General features: G+C 34.7%; 1 protein-coding gene across 4 annotated transcripts in view; it reads right to left on the reverse strand.

The window, feature by feature from the left end:
- LOC126776815 (synaptotagmin-10-like) overlaps positions 1-19,282 on the reverse strand; it is a 111,614-nt gene that overhangs the window by 36,057 nt on the left and 56,275 nt on the right. For 3 of the 4 annotated variants that reach the window (XM_050499615.1, XM_050499617.1, XM_050499618.1), the window contains exons 2-3: positions 4,881-5,034; positions 1,247-1,400 (exon numbers count right to left, since the gene is read on the reverse strand). In XM_050499615.1, coding sequence (XP_050355572.1) covers positions 1,247-1,400; positions 4,881-5,034 — 308 coding nt within the window. The remainder of the gene's footprint in view (positions 1-1,246; positions 1,401-4,880; positions 5,035-19,282) is intronic. The other variant, XM_050499616.1, reaches the window with a different exon arrangement.

A 19,282-nucleotide genomic window follows, 5' to 3' on the forward strand; every position in this document is an offset into this window, starting at 1 on the left:
ATTAAATTAAGAAAGAAATTTTATTTAAACCAACACACATTGCAAATATTTTGCGTTGAAAAAATAAGAAGTTAAATCTCTACTAAAAACTAAAAAAGAGTAATATACACAATAAATTTACCAAAAAAGAAATAACATTTTCTCTGCACCATTAGCATGATCAAAATAGATAAACTACTCTAGTATTAGTCATGTGTGTGACACCTAACAATGACACTGACTGACTTTCAGTGGTACCCTATGTTGCGGTTTTTTGTGATGCCTAACAGAAAAAATACTAAACCAATGGACATGAAACTATCATTTTCTTATTCTTACAAATCAATGATATTTAGAAATATTATAAAGTCAAAATAAAAATTATATATGTTGCAATTAATTATTAACTTGGCTTGAGTTGGCTCTCAGTTTTCATTTTTTTTTAATTTCCAGAATGACACATATTTATAGATAAACTTAAATAACAAAACCTTATTTAAATACAAAAATTGAGTCAAATCGTTATATCCGTGTCCGAGATACACAAAATATACATAAATACAAGAATTACATTTACTATTACAAGATTGTTTATTATTTTATTGCTCGTTAATTTAAATTCATTTTATCACACCAAATGCAATTCACTACGATATATAAAACTCAATAAATTAAATGTCATACAAAAAAATACGTTTAAATTTAGATCGACACTGAAATTAATATGGTATGTTGGTATGCATAACAGTAATATAGTCAGTTGGATTAAGCAAAAGTAATTACTTAGCAAACTGGTAATATTATACTTGTATACGAGACAGCAAGCAACGTATTTTGGAGCTTAAATATTTAAGCGCTTTCATTGCTGGAACTGATTAACACATTTAATTTCGGAAATATTTTATGATTTAACTTTTTTATTAAATAATTTAAAAAGTGCAAAGTTGGTCAAGCTATTGTTGTATAATATAACTTACGTAGTTAATCGTGTACTTTATTTGTTAAACATAAATAAGGAAAAAATTTAAAAAATTAAATTACATCGCCTATACCCTAAAGAGACAACCGTATTGATTGATCAAACGTACGATTGATAACTTTTAAAACCACTAGAAAAATGGCACGAATGCTCTTGAGAAACAATAAATAATAAAAAAAAACTATTTATACAAAGGCGACTGGTATATTTTATACTTAATATAACCCATAGTATTTTTCTACTTTACTTCGTACTAAGTAAAAATAGTAAGAAAGAATGAATTCTTACCACAATTCTTACCTTCTTGCTGGCATCTTTGTGCTCTTGAACATATTCTTGTTTCAAGGGTTCAGTCTGCAGATCAGGTAACGAGTGACTGATACGAATGGCTGCCTGGCGAGACAGTGAATCGCAGTTGCTGTCTTCTGATTCACGACGAGCCCTGTATAAAGATTATTATATATTATTATTATCAACGTTAATAGCTCATCAGACATTATATATTAAATCATTATTAAATGGCTAACCCATACTAATTGTTTTTTAAGAAATATCTGGTTTTTTTTTACTTAAAACTAATGATGTAACATCAGCGAGTAATGCTATTTCATGGCAATTCCCTAAAAGATAGGCTATATCATATAAATGTAAATGAGGAAGAAATAAGGACCAAGAAAATAATCTTGCAAGACACCAGGTGAACTATTTATTTTTACGTCGATTATATTGATTTAATAAGTAAAAAAATTCAAGCGCATTTTGTCTTTAGAGTTCCAAATTGTACGCAATCAAAGGCTTTGGGGACATGGACGTCATAGATATTGTTAATGAGCTTGATACCTCGCATCCATGTTCAAATGAATCCTTAATAATACAATTTGGTTCCTATGGGAAAAATAGAAAAGTACTATGAAAAAACTTATTCTTTAACATACTACTTATTACGGCCTTGGATGGGCGTAATTCAAAAGTTTCTTTCAACAGTTCCCGAACTTTTATTCAATTGTGATAAAATTATAATGAGGTGTTCTGCATACGTCCAAGAAGATTCCTGGTCAAATAAAAAAAAATTTGCATATTTTTCCTTGAATATAAAGGTTTTATGTATATTATTTTAAAAAACGAATAATAATACAAAACAATACTATATCGACAACATACACTCACACATGCTTCAATTGGCATCTTTTAGTTTTGTATAAATTATAACTTTAAATTATTTGTGTATATATACACTTTGGTTTTTTTATGTGTGAAATAAAATTTAGTGTAATAAGTTTCATATACAAGCTGTTGTATTACTTAATTAATAAATGTAGACCTCTATTTTAATGGAAGCTAGCTATTAATAAAAAAACTCTAATCGACGTATCAATTTTTATAATAATCAGTCTAGTTTGAGCATTATTAAGTAACAAACACCCCAACACAAACTTAAACATAAGATATGATTAGCTGCATTATTTTTCAATCAACATAAATAAATATTATGTGGTGAGGTAATCTTGAAAACGCTTTCATAATGAATTTTAGACATAAAGCCTTAGAGATGATGTTGTCCCGTTAAGTAAATATACAGATACATCCCATAAATATTGGAATTATTTAGCGACATTTCCATAAATCAAATATTTTCCTCGAAAAAGTATTCACTTCGGCTTAGCTTACGAAAGCCGGCAACCGGTTTATCGAGCACATCCAACTTTAAGGGGAAACATAGAAATTCAAATTTTATGCCAATATTCTTTTTAAGCTTAAAACATCTTTTTTTTTGTTTTTTTTTTTTAATATTATCATCCGATTATTTCCTTTAAGAACGTCAGGTTTAGCAGTCTTATGCTTAAATATGTGCGAGCAACTCTTTTTTTTAAATTAATGCAGATAATCAAATTAGACCTGTCAAATTTGTCTCCACGGGAACTAATAATTTTGTGTATTTCAAAATATAAATATTAAAACCGATGGTAGGGCCTTGAGGCGGGTCTGGGTGGGACACGAAATCATGACTTTTTCTTCTGCGATACATTTATACTGCGTATAATGTGTTCTGTATGACAATGAAATTTTTGTCTTATATTCCATAGTTAGGACGTTTACGGTTTTAGGAGTTGATTTTAATTATTGCATTGTCAGTATATAGAGACAAAAGGAGCCTCCACCAAATATTACATTTGTTTTTATTTATAGTATACGGCCTAATGGTAAGTGGTCACCAACGCCCATAGACATAGGTATTGAAAGAAATGGTAACCATCGCTTAAATCACCAATGCGCTACCAACCTTGGGAACTAAGATATTATGTCCCTTGTACCTGTAATTACACTGGCTCACTCACCCTACACTCCGGAACACAACTATACAAAGTACTGCTGTTTTGCGATAGAATATCTGATGAGTGGGTGGTACCTACCCAGATGAGCTTGCACAAAGCCCTACCACAAGTAAAGTGTTCATCTGCTTTCCTTAAAGAAATTAATAAAAAGTCAGCACTTATTATTTTAAAAGATAAAGATTTTTTCATGCAGACCATAATTTTGATAACTTATAAAATTTAATTACCTAAATCACATCCAAGAGCCTACTTGAATAAAGTATAATTAAATTATAACATCCATGTATGAAAAAACTCTTATTTATTTTAAAATTAATAAAAGAGAAAAATAGTTTATATTATAAATATTATTTTGAAAACTAAAAACAGGTTATATGTATTTATTATTATTATAAATATTAAAAAGCTGAGATGGCCTAATGGGTAGAACGCGTTAATCTTAACCGATAATCGTGGCTTTAAGCCCGGGCAAGCACCACTGAATTTTCATGTGCTTTATTTGTGTTTATAATTCATCTCGTGCTTGACGGTGAAGGAAAACATCGTGAGGAAACCTGCATGTGTTCATTGTAATTCTGTTTTTTCAAACAATTTCATTGAAATTCTGCCACATGTGTATTCTACCAACCAGCATTGGAGCAGCGTGGTGGAATAAGCTCCAAACCTTCTCCTCAAAAGGGAGAGGAGGCCTTAGCCCAGCAGTGGGACATTCACAGGCTGTGACTGTAAACGTATTAAGTTAGTGCCGAAAGGTAACAACAGTTTAACAATGAGTTTTAAATCAAATTTAATGAATACAAATTTAATACAACCACATAACAACTGTCTGAACAAAACATTTCACCATTGTTCTCCCGATCCTAGAACCTTTATTGGTACATTTTCTCTAAGCCTATTCAAGGCTATTGCCCAGAACAATATTAAAATTAATAGTCCTTGTTTGTTCAAAAATTTAGGTACATTTACTTATCATTTAAAATTGATGATTGATCTATTTGTATTAAATTAATCGTTCACCCGAGCGTTCATGTCTAGATATCTTATACAGAACAACAACAAATGACGTATGACTGCAACAGATGACGTATTATGCATGTATGCATTCGGTGTCTTATAAAAAGCAAACCGCGACACTTGCCTCGTAATGAAAAATTTTTTTAATGAACAGATTTACACATTGATAAACTTTTAAAAATATAATATAACCGTTTATCGCTAGCATCATTGCATATGTTTTGCCTGTCACTTATCGCACTTGTTGCCAGTTTGTCAAATAAGTTGACATCTGCAGTTACAGCTCTATTTCTTAGATATGCAAAATTATATAGTCTTTAATTTACGGAGAGTCTAACGCATACATATTTTTCAAATCGAACGAATACTTTCTAAGATAAGAGCATCCAAACACGAATAATCTAACTTTATGATATTAAAAGTGAGTAAGGTTTATATTTCATACATTGCCAATGCCTATGGGTGGTGGTGACCACCAACAGATGACCCATTAGTCAATCTGCCTACCTGTTATAATAAAAAAATAAGTAAAAAAACTAAGTAGATATGTATATAGATATATAAATGATGGTTACCTGCCCATGATCCATCGCCAGGTTGCAGCGCACTGGTAGCCCACGGCAGCCAGCAACACAGCCGCCATCGCTGCTAGCATCAACGCTGCTGCGTAATCCACTGAAGTACCACGAACACTCGAATGTGCTTCTAAACCTTCTGGGGGCCACACTTCTGCAACAAATGATAAATTTAATGAAAACTAATTAAAGGATAATTAAGAATACAAGCCGTTTTAAATGAATGACAACTAATAAATATATTCTTTTTGTGCTGTTTCAGTAGGATAAGTGGCTTAGTAAAAAGAAAACATGACCTTAAACAGTTTTACTTTTATATTTTCAGTATCATGAGCGTTATAGATGCAAAGACAATGTAAGTTTAATCGTATTTTATCCAAACTTAGAAATGCCTATTATTTGTTATATTTTTTTTTGCTATTTCTACCAATAAATCAAATACATAATCGTAAAGATAAACGTTATTACAGGATGTAATTTTAGACCGAAACGCAGGGGTCAGTTCAGCGCAGTCACAATTTTATTTTAGCAAAGTCTGGTCCGATGTTTGTGTGTCGTTATAAGAGAGATCTTGTGTCACGCATTGTATTTTCAGAAAATTTGTTGGCAACCAGTGCTTAGAAATTGTCTAATATTTTGTTGCGTTAATATATAACTTTATATAACTGCGATTTAAATGGCCTGAGAACGATCCCCGGGTAACGCCAAGTAATTGGGACTAAAATTATTCAGCTCGTTTGGAATTCTATAGTGTAGCAAACTCCAATGCCTCACGTAAATCCATTGTTCCTTAGTCTAGACCCTTTCTGATCATATTAGATCACGGGAAGATACCTTTCCATTAGATTATAAGAATTATAAATGAGAGCGCACTATAATATTGACTTCCTTTACAATTGCCACCATTATTTGTACATCCCATACAAACTCTCGATAAGATGCACAATAAAAACAATTCTGATCCCAGTCGACCATTTACTTGGTGATAGCGCCTTGTGCAAGCCTGCTATGTATCACTTACTTATCAGATATTCCGGGTGAAAGGTAAGTAAACCAGTGTAACTACAGTTACGAGGAACGTAACATCTTAGTTTCCAAGGTTGGTTAGGAATTGGTCATGTATGGAGTGGTTAATATTTCTTACATTGCCAATGTCTATGGGCAGTGGTGACCACTTACCATCAGATAGCCCATTTGTCGATCCATAATAAAAAAGAGTACGTAAGAACTTACGTAATTTTAGGATAGTTATCAACTACATTTTTTTTTTAATATTATTTTATGTGTTCCCAGGGGTTGAAAATTACTGACCATACCCTGATTTACCGCTGATATCATTATCATAATTAGGTAATTAGTTACTTAATTAATTATGTCAACAGAGACTTAATAAATTTGACTATATAATATCTTACTATTAAATTAACTTACATTTTCATAATAAAATGTTACATGAAGGTCTCTGGGCATCATATTGGGACAGACGCGTCAAAATGTCGATTATTTCACGGTAAATAAATACAGAAACTGATGAGAGACTAATAAAATAAAACATATAATAATAATAATCTTCTTAATAAAACTTTAAAATTACTGATACTATGGAATGTAGATTTCATTTCTGATCTAGGAAAATGAAAATCGGTATTTAGGCTTATATTAATGAGTTCAAACTTTATTGGAAATTGCATTCATTAAGATGACATTTTGAAAGTTAGTAATACGATTATCGTCGTTTAGGGTTCTGTTTATAAGTAAAAGACAGCTATTACAGCATTTTTAATAATTCATCGCCCAAGCGGGCGAATTTGGGGATGAAAATTTGCATAAAAGTTCGTTCGTCCATTTTTCAATATTTAAACGGATTTCTAAATAATGTTTTCAATGGGATATTCCATCGGGTAAATGGCTTGTAATAAATAAAATCCTCAAATAAATAAAAATATCCTGTGACATTATTCACACACGGCCATCAGATCCCGAATTACACAGAGCATGTAATATGGAAACCAAACAACTGACGTACTACAAATACTACTTTTCTTTTATAAATACACATATAGATAATTACAAACAGACATTTTCTTACACACAAATGTCTGTCCTAAGTGGGAATCGAACCCACAACCTTTGGCGTGGAAGGCAATTATCTACCAACCACACCAACCGGCCCGTAAAATCTTTATTAGCTATATACTTTGATGGTACATAATTAAATAAATTCAAATGGGTCTTAGTAATCTGAAAAAAAACAGAAAAAGAAAACCTATTTCCAGAGATTTATTTTAACACAAAAACAAATATTAACAAGATACCTCCCAATTCTTGTCTAATTAAATTTCTTTCCTTTTAACAAAGTTTGCTGTTAAATAATATACTGGTAATGGTTAAATCTTAATAAATTTATCGTATTCGCTTCATTGATAGTAAGGCTACGAGCACATTTGTTAAAGATACCACATGATTAATATGCGAATGGTGTCTATATTTACCATTTATTTACATGCTATGTAAATTATGTATATTTAAAATGAATAATAATATCATATACACTCCAGAAATAAAACCTCCTATAATAATAATAAAACCTTTTTTACCGTGCAGTGACGGTGAAAGAATACATTTCACTGCCCCTCTCGTTCCCATGGGTGTCGTAAGAGGCGACTACGGGATATCTGAGCGACCATCAGCTCATCTGGTGGTAGGATGTTAAACATCCGCCTGGCTTGTTACCACCGTACGCATGGTGAAAAACTCGTGAAGTGGCTTGCAGCCGCGTTTAGAGGTCAGCCAGCGTACAGCCAGTGCCCGAGCGAGTATTGCCGCGATGGGTGTTGGTCCAATGGAGACGGTTGTTGAACCAATGCCGGGGTAAACTGTATTGTCCTGCCGGACAGGGAGACCCGAAGAAACGGCTGTTCCGCTGGCCGCCCGTGGCATAGTACAGGGGCCCGAGCGTGCCTAACCAGGTCGCGAGGCTGCCCCACCAGGCCACGCATAATCTCGGGGTGGACCGTCGTGCCGGTTGGTGACCGGAAGGTGGGGTCTCGGCGGCCACTTCCGGGGGGGTTCGGGGGCCCTTCCGTCCGGCTGGTCAATGTATTTTTCCTTTTGGCAACCACTAGGGGAAAGACGCCTCCACACTTTGCCCATCCTTTCAAATTGCCACGTAATTAAACCTGATGATTGTTTTTTAATTATAGGTGATTTTAACATCAGTTCGGCTGGATGGAGCTCTAGTAACTCTTATACCAATAATTTAATGATTAGTAACGATGTGTTAGTCCAGTCATTGTACTGTTTTCTTCAATTTACAAAATTTAATCAATTCAATACTGTATCAAATATAAATGAAAGATTTCTTGATCTAGTCATCAGTGGAGTTACTTGCAGCGTGAATCGATATAATGAACCTTTGGTCTTTGAAGATTCTCATCACCCAGCTTTGATTATTCATCCTAAAATATCATGGAGTCCTTCAATGCGGTCGCCAGTGCGTTTTATACCTAACTTTCGGATTGCAGATTATGATGCAATAAACTCAGAATTATCTCAGGTAGATTGGACTGACTTAATTGATGATAATGACATAGAGTATCCCTTGACTGTTTTTATGAGGTTATTAACAACATAATTAGAAAATATGTTCCAACAAAGAAATCTTTTAATACACGCTATCCTCCATGGTATTCCAAAGCTTTAATAAAAATTATCAATGAAAAATGAAGTTTCATAAAAAGTGGAAAATATATGAGAGATCGAGTGACTATGATCAATTTGACTATCTTCGTGATCGCCAAAAACGTGTGCAGCTAGACTGTTACAATAGATATATTAGAAATGCTGAAAATAACATTAAACGTAACAGTAAGATCTTCTGGTCTTTCGTAAAATCCAAGAATGCTACATCTGATATACCTGATTTGATGTTTTATAATACCATTCAATCATCGGACGGCAATGAAATTTGTCACCTCTTCAACACTCACTTTCAGTCTGCTTTCGAACCAGATACTAGCAATGTATCTTCATTGCCTTTGAACCACTCTTTAAATTCTGTGTCTGTGTCTATAGGTACAATTGATGTATCTGTTGATCTAGTTGGGAAATATTTGAGAAATATTGACATTAGCAAATGTAGTGGTCCTGATAAAATCCCTCCGATTTTTTTGAAATCCTGCTATAATAGCTTAGCACTACCCCTTTGCATGCTATTTAACATATCTCTTCGTAGTGGAAGAATTCCTAAAGTGTGGAAACAATCGTATGTGGTACCCATTCATAAGTCTGGTGATAAACATAATATACAAAATTATAGGCCTTTCTCTAAATTGAATACTATTGCTAAGTTGTTCGAGAAAATTGTTTATGACCATTTATACCCTATTTTAAGACCGGTTATTATTGACTAACAACATGGGTTTATTGATGGTAGGTCGACTGAATCTAATTTATGTGAATTTACTCATCAACTTGTAGCTGTGTTGGGTAGTGGTGGTCAGGTGGTTGTAGTTTACACGGACTACTCAAAAGCGTTTGATAAGATTTCACATTCCTTATTAATCAGAAAGCTTCATTTATTAGGTATACACGGTGATCTGCTTCGCTGGCTTGAATCATATTTAAGAGACCGCAGTCAAGCTGTTGCTGTTAAAGGGTTTAGTTCATCATTTGTGCCCGTCACGTCAGGTGTACCACAAGGGTCTCATCTTGGGCCTTTATTATTCAATATTTTTATTAATGACATTACCCAAATCATTTCTAATTGCAATATTTTACTCTATGCGGATGACTTGAAAATTTTTAAAACTATAAACTCGACTCAAGACTGTGTATCACTTCAATCTGACCTTAATAACTTAAGGAACTATTGCGTTAAAAATCTCTTATATCTAATTATAAAAAAATGTAACATAATAACGTTCACAAGGAAAAAGAAACCTATAGTATATAATTACTCACTGCAGGATACATTATTAGCCAGAATATCAGAGGTTAGGGATCTGGGTGTATTTTTAGACCACAAGTTATCGTTTACTTGTCATATCGAGTATATTACTTCTAAGGCTTATCGTATGTTTGGGTTCATCTTAAGATTGAGTAAAGAATTTACACATTGGTCCACCCTTATTCTTTTATTCAACGCATATGTTAGGTCCATACTTGAATATTGTTCCACAGTTTGGAATCCCAATTATAACATCTACGTAGATAAAATAGAAAGATTACAAAATAAGTTCTTAAAAAATTTGTAATTTAGAGCTGGATTATCTGATAACAAAGATATCTCTAGAATAGTCCCATTAACTATGCGTAGACAATTAAGAGACCAAATATATTTGTATAAAATAATTAATAACATGGTTGACTCTAAATATCTTCTAAGTAACATATTATTTAAATGTCCTCGTCTTAGTGCTAGAAATAATTCTTTGTACCCTCATGTAAAAATAAATTTACAAGATCTACAGATCCCATAATGGTGACTTGGAGACAAGCCGATTATTTGACCATCTTAGCCTGGTGGCAGATGCTGCGCAAGAGCAATTTCCTAACGCGGAATTGGTGTTTTTGGGGGATTTTAATGCTCACCACGAATCATAGTTGAAATCCCTCAAAACTGACCATGCTGGAAGGACTGCTCATGCTTTTGCACTCACACATGACTTGACCCAACTGGTTGATCAGCCCACCAGGATCCCAGACATTGATGGGCAAGCACCTTCTCTACTGGACCTTCTGCTGACTTCTCACCCGGTGGAATATCGGGTTGTGGTTCAAGCTCCTCTTGGCTCTTCGGATCACAGCCTTATATCTACCAGAGTGCCACAGGCCAAGCTGCCACCACTAGCGGTATGCAAACGTCGCGTTTGGCACTATAAGTCGGCAGATTGGGACAGACGCATAGTAATCGCGCATACCGTATGCGCGATTAGTATGCGTCTGTCCCTTGGAAGGAACGTTGCTTCAGTGGGAATGACCCGACAGCTAGTGCCGCTGCTCTTGCTGACGAGATCATGTTGGGAATGGAATACTACATTCCTAGCTCAGATCTCGTCAGTAGAGGTACTTCAGTACTTTGTAAGGTGATGGAACGGATTTTAAACTACCAACTGCCAACTACCCAGAAGATCACTGTCTAATTAATGATCGTCAGTACGGGTTTCGACCAAAACGGTCCACAGGTGATCTTCTAGCGTACGTAACACACCTCTGGGGTGAAGCTATCGACAAGCATGGAGAATCGTTGGCTGTCAGCCTCGATATTTCCAAGGCTTTCGACACGGTCTGGCACAGAAGTCTTATCTCCAAGCTGCCGGCATATGGTCTGCCTGCTCAGCTATGCACCTGGATTGCCAGCTTCCTACACAAGCGTAGCCTTCGTGTTTTAGTTGATGGTTGCGCTTCACAATTCTATGTAGTGAATGCTGGGGTCCCCCAGGGACCTGTACTATCTCCGACACTCTTTCTTTTGCATATCAATGATATGCTCTCTCTTGGGAACATACATTGCTATGCAGACGATAGTACAGTGCATGGTGGATACCACGGACGCGCAGTGGCTGGGCGGGCGGAAATTGAGGAGAGGCGGAAGGATCTTGTCATTGAACTCGATAGGACATTAGAGCTCATCGCCAAATGGTGCTCTGATAATCTTGTTGAGTTTAATGCCTAGAAAACACAGGTATGCGCTCTCACAGCGAAAAAGTCAGCATTTTCCCCTCTTCCCTCCTTCAAAGCAAAATCGCAATGCTGGGGATTGACGTTCGCTGCGACCTTAGTCCAAGGGATTACATCGAGGCTGTTATAAAACCAGCTTCACGGAAACTCGGAGTTTTGAACAAGGTGCGGCGTTTTTTCACGCCACAACAACTGTGCCTGCTGTACAAAACACAGGTCTTGCGTGGAATATTGCTCGCACCTTTGGGATGGCTCCGCTAAGTACCTACTGGAGGCCTTGGACCGGTTGCAGCGACGTGTCGTACGCATTATTGGCGACGTAAAGGTCACAAACACCCTTGAACCTTTACAATTGCGTCGCGAGATAGCAGCACTGAGCGCTTTCTATCGACTGTATCACGGCGAGTGCTCTGAGGAATTATTCTCTCTAATTCCTGCTTCCCCCTTCCTTCTTAAGTCCACGCGAGCTGGTTCTCGATGTCACCGCTTAACTGTGACATCAATTCCATCGCGAACAAAGAAATTTGGCAACTCCTTTCTTTGTCGCACTTCCAAAAAATCCAATTCCTTACCAGCTCACGTGTTCCCCTCCTCTTACAACCCGGGTTCCTTCAAACGAGGCGTGAAGAGGCGGGCCGGCAAGGCGAAGGCGGCTAGTGCAGAACATTTTTCCCGTCTGTACTGGCCGTCGTCGCGTTTGGACTCTACTACCACTTACCATCAGGTGGAGTAGTCATTTGCCCTCCCGGCGAATATAAAAAAAAACCTCATTTTTAAGCTATATATACACATTAACGAAATCAAATAAAATATAACGAGAAAACAATTTTCAGTAAAATATGTCCATTAACGTCAATATGCCTAAGTGTGTACCTCGCTTAATGATCTTTGAGCTCGCAATCGTTAATCATTCGCTGTCGCTAGGCGAGGATAATTACTTCGATATTAAATAAGAGACTGAGAAGTGTCAATATAGTTTATTAAATTGCAAAATTGAATCGATATTATATAAGCGTACTTCTGAAGAATTGGCGAATTTCTCAAGATATAGACAATCCAACCATTCACAATACAATACGAACACGTTTTATTGTGCAAGAATAAAGCTGAGACTCGATCGATAAAGAAGTTACAAGAAACGGATTTATCGCTAAGACAGACCTCTTACATGTAATCTTAAGAAGAAAAGCCAAATCAGTGTGCCTATTGAGTGAGTAAGTTTTTTTTTATTTATTCGATAAGATTGACGTTAATTGCGATTTATATGATATGAAACAACGCCGTCTAGTGACAACTATTGGAATTAACATAATTGTTAATCACGAATTTCTTCAACTCCAGACATTTTGTATGCTTTCATCCCTTAGTGATTTATGGGATGAAAGTGCGGATCTTAATGATAATTCGTTATGATTTTGTATCGAAAGCTAAATCTCAACCCTGAAATTACTTTTCTTATTCAATAGAATAAATATATAAACAAACATTTCTTCACTTTTCTACAGTTATGGTATTAAATTTTTCCTCGGCTACTTAGAGTATTCTCATTCAATGTGACATTTTTTGCGACGGAAATTTTTACTTTCTACCATATATTTCATTATGAACTAATTATTAGGAAAATAATTAAAAAGAAAATGTCATTTCTTACGATATAATTCGAAGCACGTGGTAACTAGCGCAAACAGGTTTATTTCGGTTTTAATCACTGTTTGTATTACACTACTTGTAGATATGTATATAACATAGTTAATTAAATAGGATATTTATACTTTTGGCTGATATTGGCCATATAATAGACGTCATGCAGGTTGGAAAATCGAATGAAAACCTTTTAAGAGGCTATTTTTAGAGGTTATTTTCTTATTATGAGTGCTGTATGACTTATATAAATGCTATATATATATATTAATTATATAAATGCTTCTGAAACATAACTGAACCTTCAAGTCTGCTTCAATAAACCAAACGAGAAACTAATAAATCAAATCCATTTCTCGTAAATAAATAATCAAAAATGTTCTTTATTCAATTATATTAGTAAGTCACTCCTGAATCATCAGTCTGGAGTATTACCTAAATATTAATATTTGACCTTTAATATTGTAATTATTATATGTAGTGGTCGACCATAATCATTATTGTAAATTTGTGGAAAATATATATGAAATTCCAAAAAAATATACTCTTACTTTTGCAAATGGTATATGATAAGGGCTGTGACGGATTTATGCATCATAACGATTTATTTGCTTTCAATCACGAATGAAAAAAACACTAAACTCATCAGAAATGTATAAAATAATAATTTAATTAACGCTAATTCATTCAGTTCTTTTTTATTTCAATTATGTGGCTAATGGGCGACATGGTGGCAAGTGTTCACCAACACCCACAAATATAATATTGTCACTAAGAAATACAAGCCATCTCTTACGTTGCTGATACGCCAACCTTAGGAACTAAGATGTTATAACACTTGTGTCTGTACACTGGCTCACTCACTTTTCAAACCGAAACACAGCAACACTAAGCATTACTGTTTGGCGGTAAATTATGTGCTGGTGGTATTTACCCAGACTGGCCTGCTCAAAGCTCTATTACCAAATGAGCGAGAAATTTATTTGCACAATTATTGAGGGTATATATTTATTTATACGTCAAAAATTCACGCGCGTTTATAAAATATAAAAATATTGTTAGCCGTTGTTTTGTTTGAAACGTGCTTGATATAATATAAAAAGGATCGATTTGAAGCACGCACGAGCTTGTGTGTTTGTTTGTTATTCGTGACATGGGACGTCTGTATTGGTTTTATTCGCTTGTTTAAGTAGTAACGATGGCCACGTGACCTTTATTTTTATCAAAATATATAAAATCATTATCATGTATAACGTAAGTGAGAATTGCATAGTATTTCATTTTTGGCAAAAACAATATTAATTGCCTGTAATGTTCTACTTCAGCTGAGGCCTCTTATCGTTTTAGTATTAATTCCACCAAACTGCTCCAATGTGACTTGGTGGATACACATGTGGCAGATTTCTATCCGACACTTCCTGTCCTTAAAGTTTTCCTTTAGTGATAAGCTCGTGATAAATTAAAAACCCAAATTTAATATATAAAAAACAGGCATTCTAGGTTTGAATCCGTATTCATCAGTATTCATCTTAACCTTTTGACCATTGGAACAGCTCGACAATTTACCATACTATGGCTTTTTATTTTAAAGTAACTCGCTGGTCACATTTTAACAAGTCGGAACAGTCACAGTTGATGAATGACTATGTTTGAAAAAGCCTTTTTCTGCTGTTAAGGGAATAAATCTGTCTTTAATCCGACACTCTCCTTACTCCGAGCTCGTGGATGAACATTTCTTAGTTTTCTTTTCGCAAAATGCAGCTTTCCCACATTATTTTTCTTCACCGCAAATAAAAGTCATAAGTATTTGTTCGAAAGCAGTGACACAAACTAGAGCTGAACACACATTGTATACTAACAAAAATAATAAGAAATGTCAAAAATAGTAATAACAACTGTTCGAAAATACAAAAAACAGGATTAAGCTTTTACTATTACAATTCTTACTAACATTATTACAATATTTTTATATTTACAATTAATAACAGAAATATATTTTTTATTCAGTAGAGCCATTCTATAAAAACAAGTTATTGATAGGAAATTAACAAATTTAAATGTAATATTGTTTTAATAATCGAAGCATAAAAATATTTTTTTATATATATATATATATATATATATATATATATATATATATATATTTATGTTTTGTATATAGGTTATAAATTTAAAGTGTGTTCGGATCAAACGGATCTGATCGATTTATTATCCTGTGACTTCAACTATCAAACTATCAATATTAAATCCGCTTTAATTAAATATTAATATAGAATTTTATATTATTAGATCATAAAGTCTAACAGTTTCATATTAAATAGAAATATTTCATAAGAGCTTTATAAATTATTAGTTATGTCTAGAAAGGCACCGTGTCTCACCTTACGGCTGGATAACAAAACTAATGCCAAAGTCACGTAAAATTATAGCTTGATATTAATTTTCAAATATCAGACGAATAGTTATTAAATGAAACAGGCTGAGATTTATTTATTATAGCAAAAATATTTGGCGCAAAGAAAAATCATTTCAAATCACATGTTTAGCGATTCTATAGTGGAATTAAATTATAATTCTTTCATTACCAGTTCCTATGGGCAGATGATTTTAGATATCATCATGTAAATCTGTAAATGTCCCAATGAAAAGCCTCATCTCATTTTGAAAAGTAGGTTAAGAGCTTATTCCACCATGCTACTTCAAAACGGGTTAGTGGATGCACGTGGCAGATTTTTGAGCTATGATTTCGATTTGAGGATGGCAGCTAAGCACGATATGAATTATAAATATAATTAAGCAAATGAAAATTCAGCGACGCTTGTCCGGGCTTGAACCCACAAAACAGTGTTATTTTGTAAGTATTTTGTAAATGTGATAAGAATCGAATCGAAATTAATATAATATTATACATTATTTAATTAAATTCTTCTCAATTCAAAAAGATGAATAAAACAATGATTTGATATTTTCAATATTGAACGTACTTAATCCCAATTGTGTGGAAATAACGAGAGTACAGACTGACAGCCGGACATGATGAAAGCGAAACTGCTTATAAAATACATCACTAGGGAATAAAATCCATTAAGATACCAAAAACTAAAAAATACACAAACATGGGACAACTTAGGTTATATATTCCGTTAAAATTGTTATTCTAAGTAGATATAGCTTTCTAACTATATAATAGAAGTGGAATCATAATTAATTTTATCTGGCCTCGACTAAACTTTTTTTTTAGATTTACATTTGACGGTGAGCCAAAATAGTTAAGAACACGTGAATATTAACCGAAGATTGCGAGTTCCAACCCGGGCACGCACCATTGAGTATTCTGGAATACAATTTTTTTTTTTTTTTTATATTTGCCGGGAAGACAAATGACTCTACTCCTACACACCTGATGGTAAGTGGTAGTCGAGTCCAAACGCGACGACGGCCAGTACAGTCGGGAAGAATGTTCTGCACTAGCCGCTCCCGCCTTGCGGCCTCAAGATGCCTATTCACGCCTCGTTTGAAGGAACCCGGGTTGTAAGAGGAGGGGAACACGTGAGCTGGTAAGGAATTCCATTTTTTGGAAGTGCGACAAAGAAAGGAGTTGCCAAATTTCTTTGTGCGCGATGGATTTGATGTGACAGTTAGGCGGTGACATCGAGAGCCAGCACGCGTAGACTTATGAAGGAAGTGAATAATTATAAACTCAAATAATGCACTTATATAATAATAATGTACCTATATTTTCATCTAAATATAAAAAAATTAATAACTAACCTATATTTAATACTATATTCATTAAAATATGCAAAGTTATTTATATTTTTTCTGAATTATAGCTGTACCGCACGCAACTTTACCATACAATATTATAAATTATATTCCATTGAAAAATTCTCAGTTTCTACATGCCAAGTCAATTAAAATCTTTTTTAAGTCACAGTTATTGTATTATATGGAACAAAGCAAAGGAACAAATGGAACAGCGCAGAAAACGGTCGTGAAATTTCAGAACGTGAAATACGACATTGGCCACAATAATTATAATATTTCAAGAATACACGCATCAAAATATATCACCATAAGCCGGTTGTCAACATTTTACGGTATGGCTGACTTATTGAAGTTACGCGGTAAAATTTTTGGAAAGTGACTGCCTCGTTGGTTTCGTGGCTTGATATAAGGCCGCAGACGCGGAGGTCCTGGGTTCCATTCCCAGGTCGGGCCAAAAAAAGTTATTAGGTTTTTCTGTTAGAAAATTCTCAGTAGCAGCCCGGAGTCTGGAAGTTGGAAGTGTGTACACTCCCGTGCCTCGGAAAGCACGTAAAGCCGTTGGTCCTACGCCTGAACTCTTTCCGGTCGTGTCGAATTGTCGTCCCATCGGATTATAAGAGTTAAGGAATAGAGAGTGCACCTGTGTTTGCGCACACGCTTGTGCACTATATTATCTCCTGCGTATTTATCTAATCTCTCTTGAGATTGGCCGCCGTGGCCGAAATCGGTCTGGAATATATTATTATTATTGGAAAGTAGGTGATGAACTTAAAACAGACAGGCAGGAACCAATTAAACAAAGCGTAAATGTAAATAATCCTAATGTAAATAAACGTTATTTATAAAAAAAAAATGTCCCCGTTGTAACATTAATTACAGTACAAGGCTTCGATTGCATAAAACTTCTTTTGTTTGACACCGAACGCTCTCATAATTAATGAGTGCACAATTGTATTTGATTCTATTTTTCATTTTTATTTAGAATAGGTGGACAGACGCCAAATGATGAGACGTCACAACCGTCCAGAGACATGTGCACTGTACGAAATATTAACCACTTTACATCGCCAGTGCGTCACGGGACTTGTAAGCTATGATGTTATGTCCCTTGTGCCTGTAGTTACACCAAGAATTTCACCCTTCAAACCAGATCACAGCAATACTAATTATTGCTGTTTTGTAGGATATGCGATGAGTGGTACTTACCCAAATGGATAACAAAACACTACCAAGACCTAAATGAAATCGTTGGCAATTTCTGTATTTACAGATTTACAATTTATCGATGTTATAAATTTTTCTGTTATATACCGAACATTTTGACAGATTTCTATTATATTTCTACTCACATTGTAAGTATTTTTTGTAAGAACAAATCTGAAAATTGCCCATAAAAAATACATCCTTATAAAAATATCTTTCGCTAAATCGCTTCCTTACACGAATGTTTTATTCAAACCCGACCGCAATATAAATCAGAACGAAATAAAAATCCAATGACAAAAAAAAGTGAAATTTACATTATCCCTTGAAAATTATTCTCATTTATAACTAAAATGTCGGGACTTATATGTAATCGTAAATAACGGCTGTCTGTGAAACACTTGAATAACTTAAACTGAACCAACTGTAAAGTTGATTTCACACTGTGTGGTTAACCGCTGCGATTGAACATTAAATTAGGTTTTTTTTTTTAACTTGGTAGTTGTTAAAAAACTCGTTTGACTCGTTTGACTGCCTCGTTGGTCTAGTGGCTTGATATAAGGCCACAGACCCGGAAGTCCTGGGTTCAATTCCCAGGTCGGACCATTAAAAACTAATTGGGTTTTTCTATCAGAAAATTCTCAGTAGCACCCCGAGTCTGGAAGTTGGAAGTGAGTACACTCCCGTGCCTCTGAAAGCACGTAAAGACGTTGCTCCTGCGCCTGAAATCTTTCCGGTCGTGTCGGATTTCCATCCCATCGGATTATGAGAGTTAGGGAATAGAGTGCACCTGTGTTTGCGCACACACTTGTGCACTATAATATCTCCTGCGTAGTTGGTTAATCTCTCTTGAGACTGGCCGCCGTGGCCGAAATCGGTCTGGAGGAGATTAGTTGTTAAAATATAGCAATATAAAAGCTGAGACCCAGTCGTTAAAAAAATTATAAAAAATAAATCGTTAAAAACTAGTGGACAACACACACGGACAATTCATCTCTTACTTGGTGGTGAAGGAAAACGTCGTGTGAAACTTGCTTGTGACGGATGTTATTCTACCAATGTGTATTCACGACGCACGAAATATATACTTAAAAAGCTTAGCAATTATA

The sequence above is a fragment of the Nymphalis io genome, chromosome 21 (genome assembly GCF_905147045.1).
Source record: "Nymphalis io chromosome 21, ilAglIoxx1.1, whole genome shotgun sequence".
NCBI classification, from domain to species: Eukaryota; Metazoa; Arthropoda; class Insecta; order Lepidoptera; family Nymphalidae; genus Nymphalis; species Nymphalis io.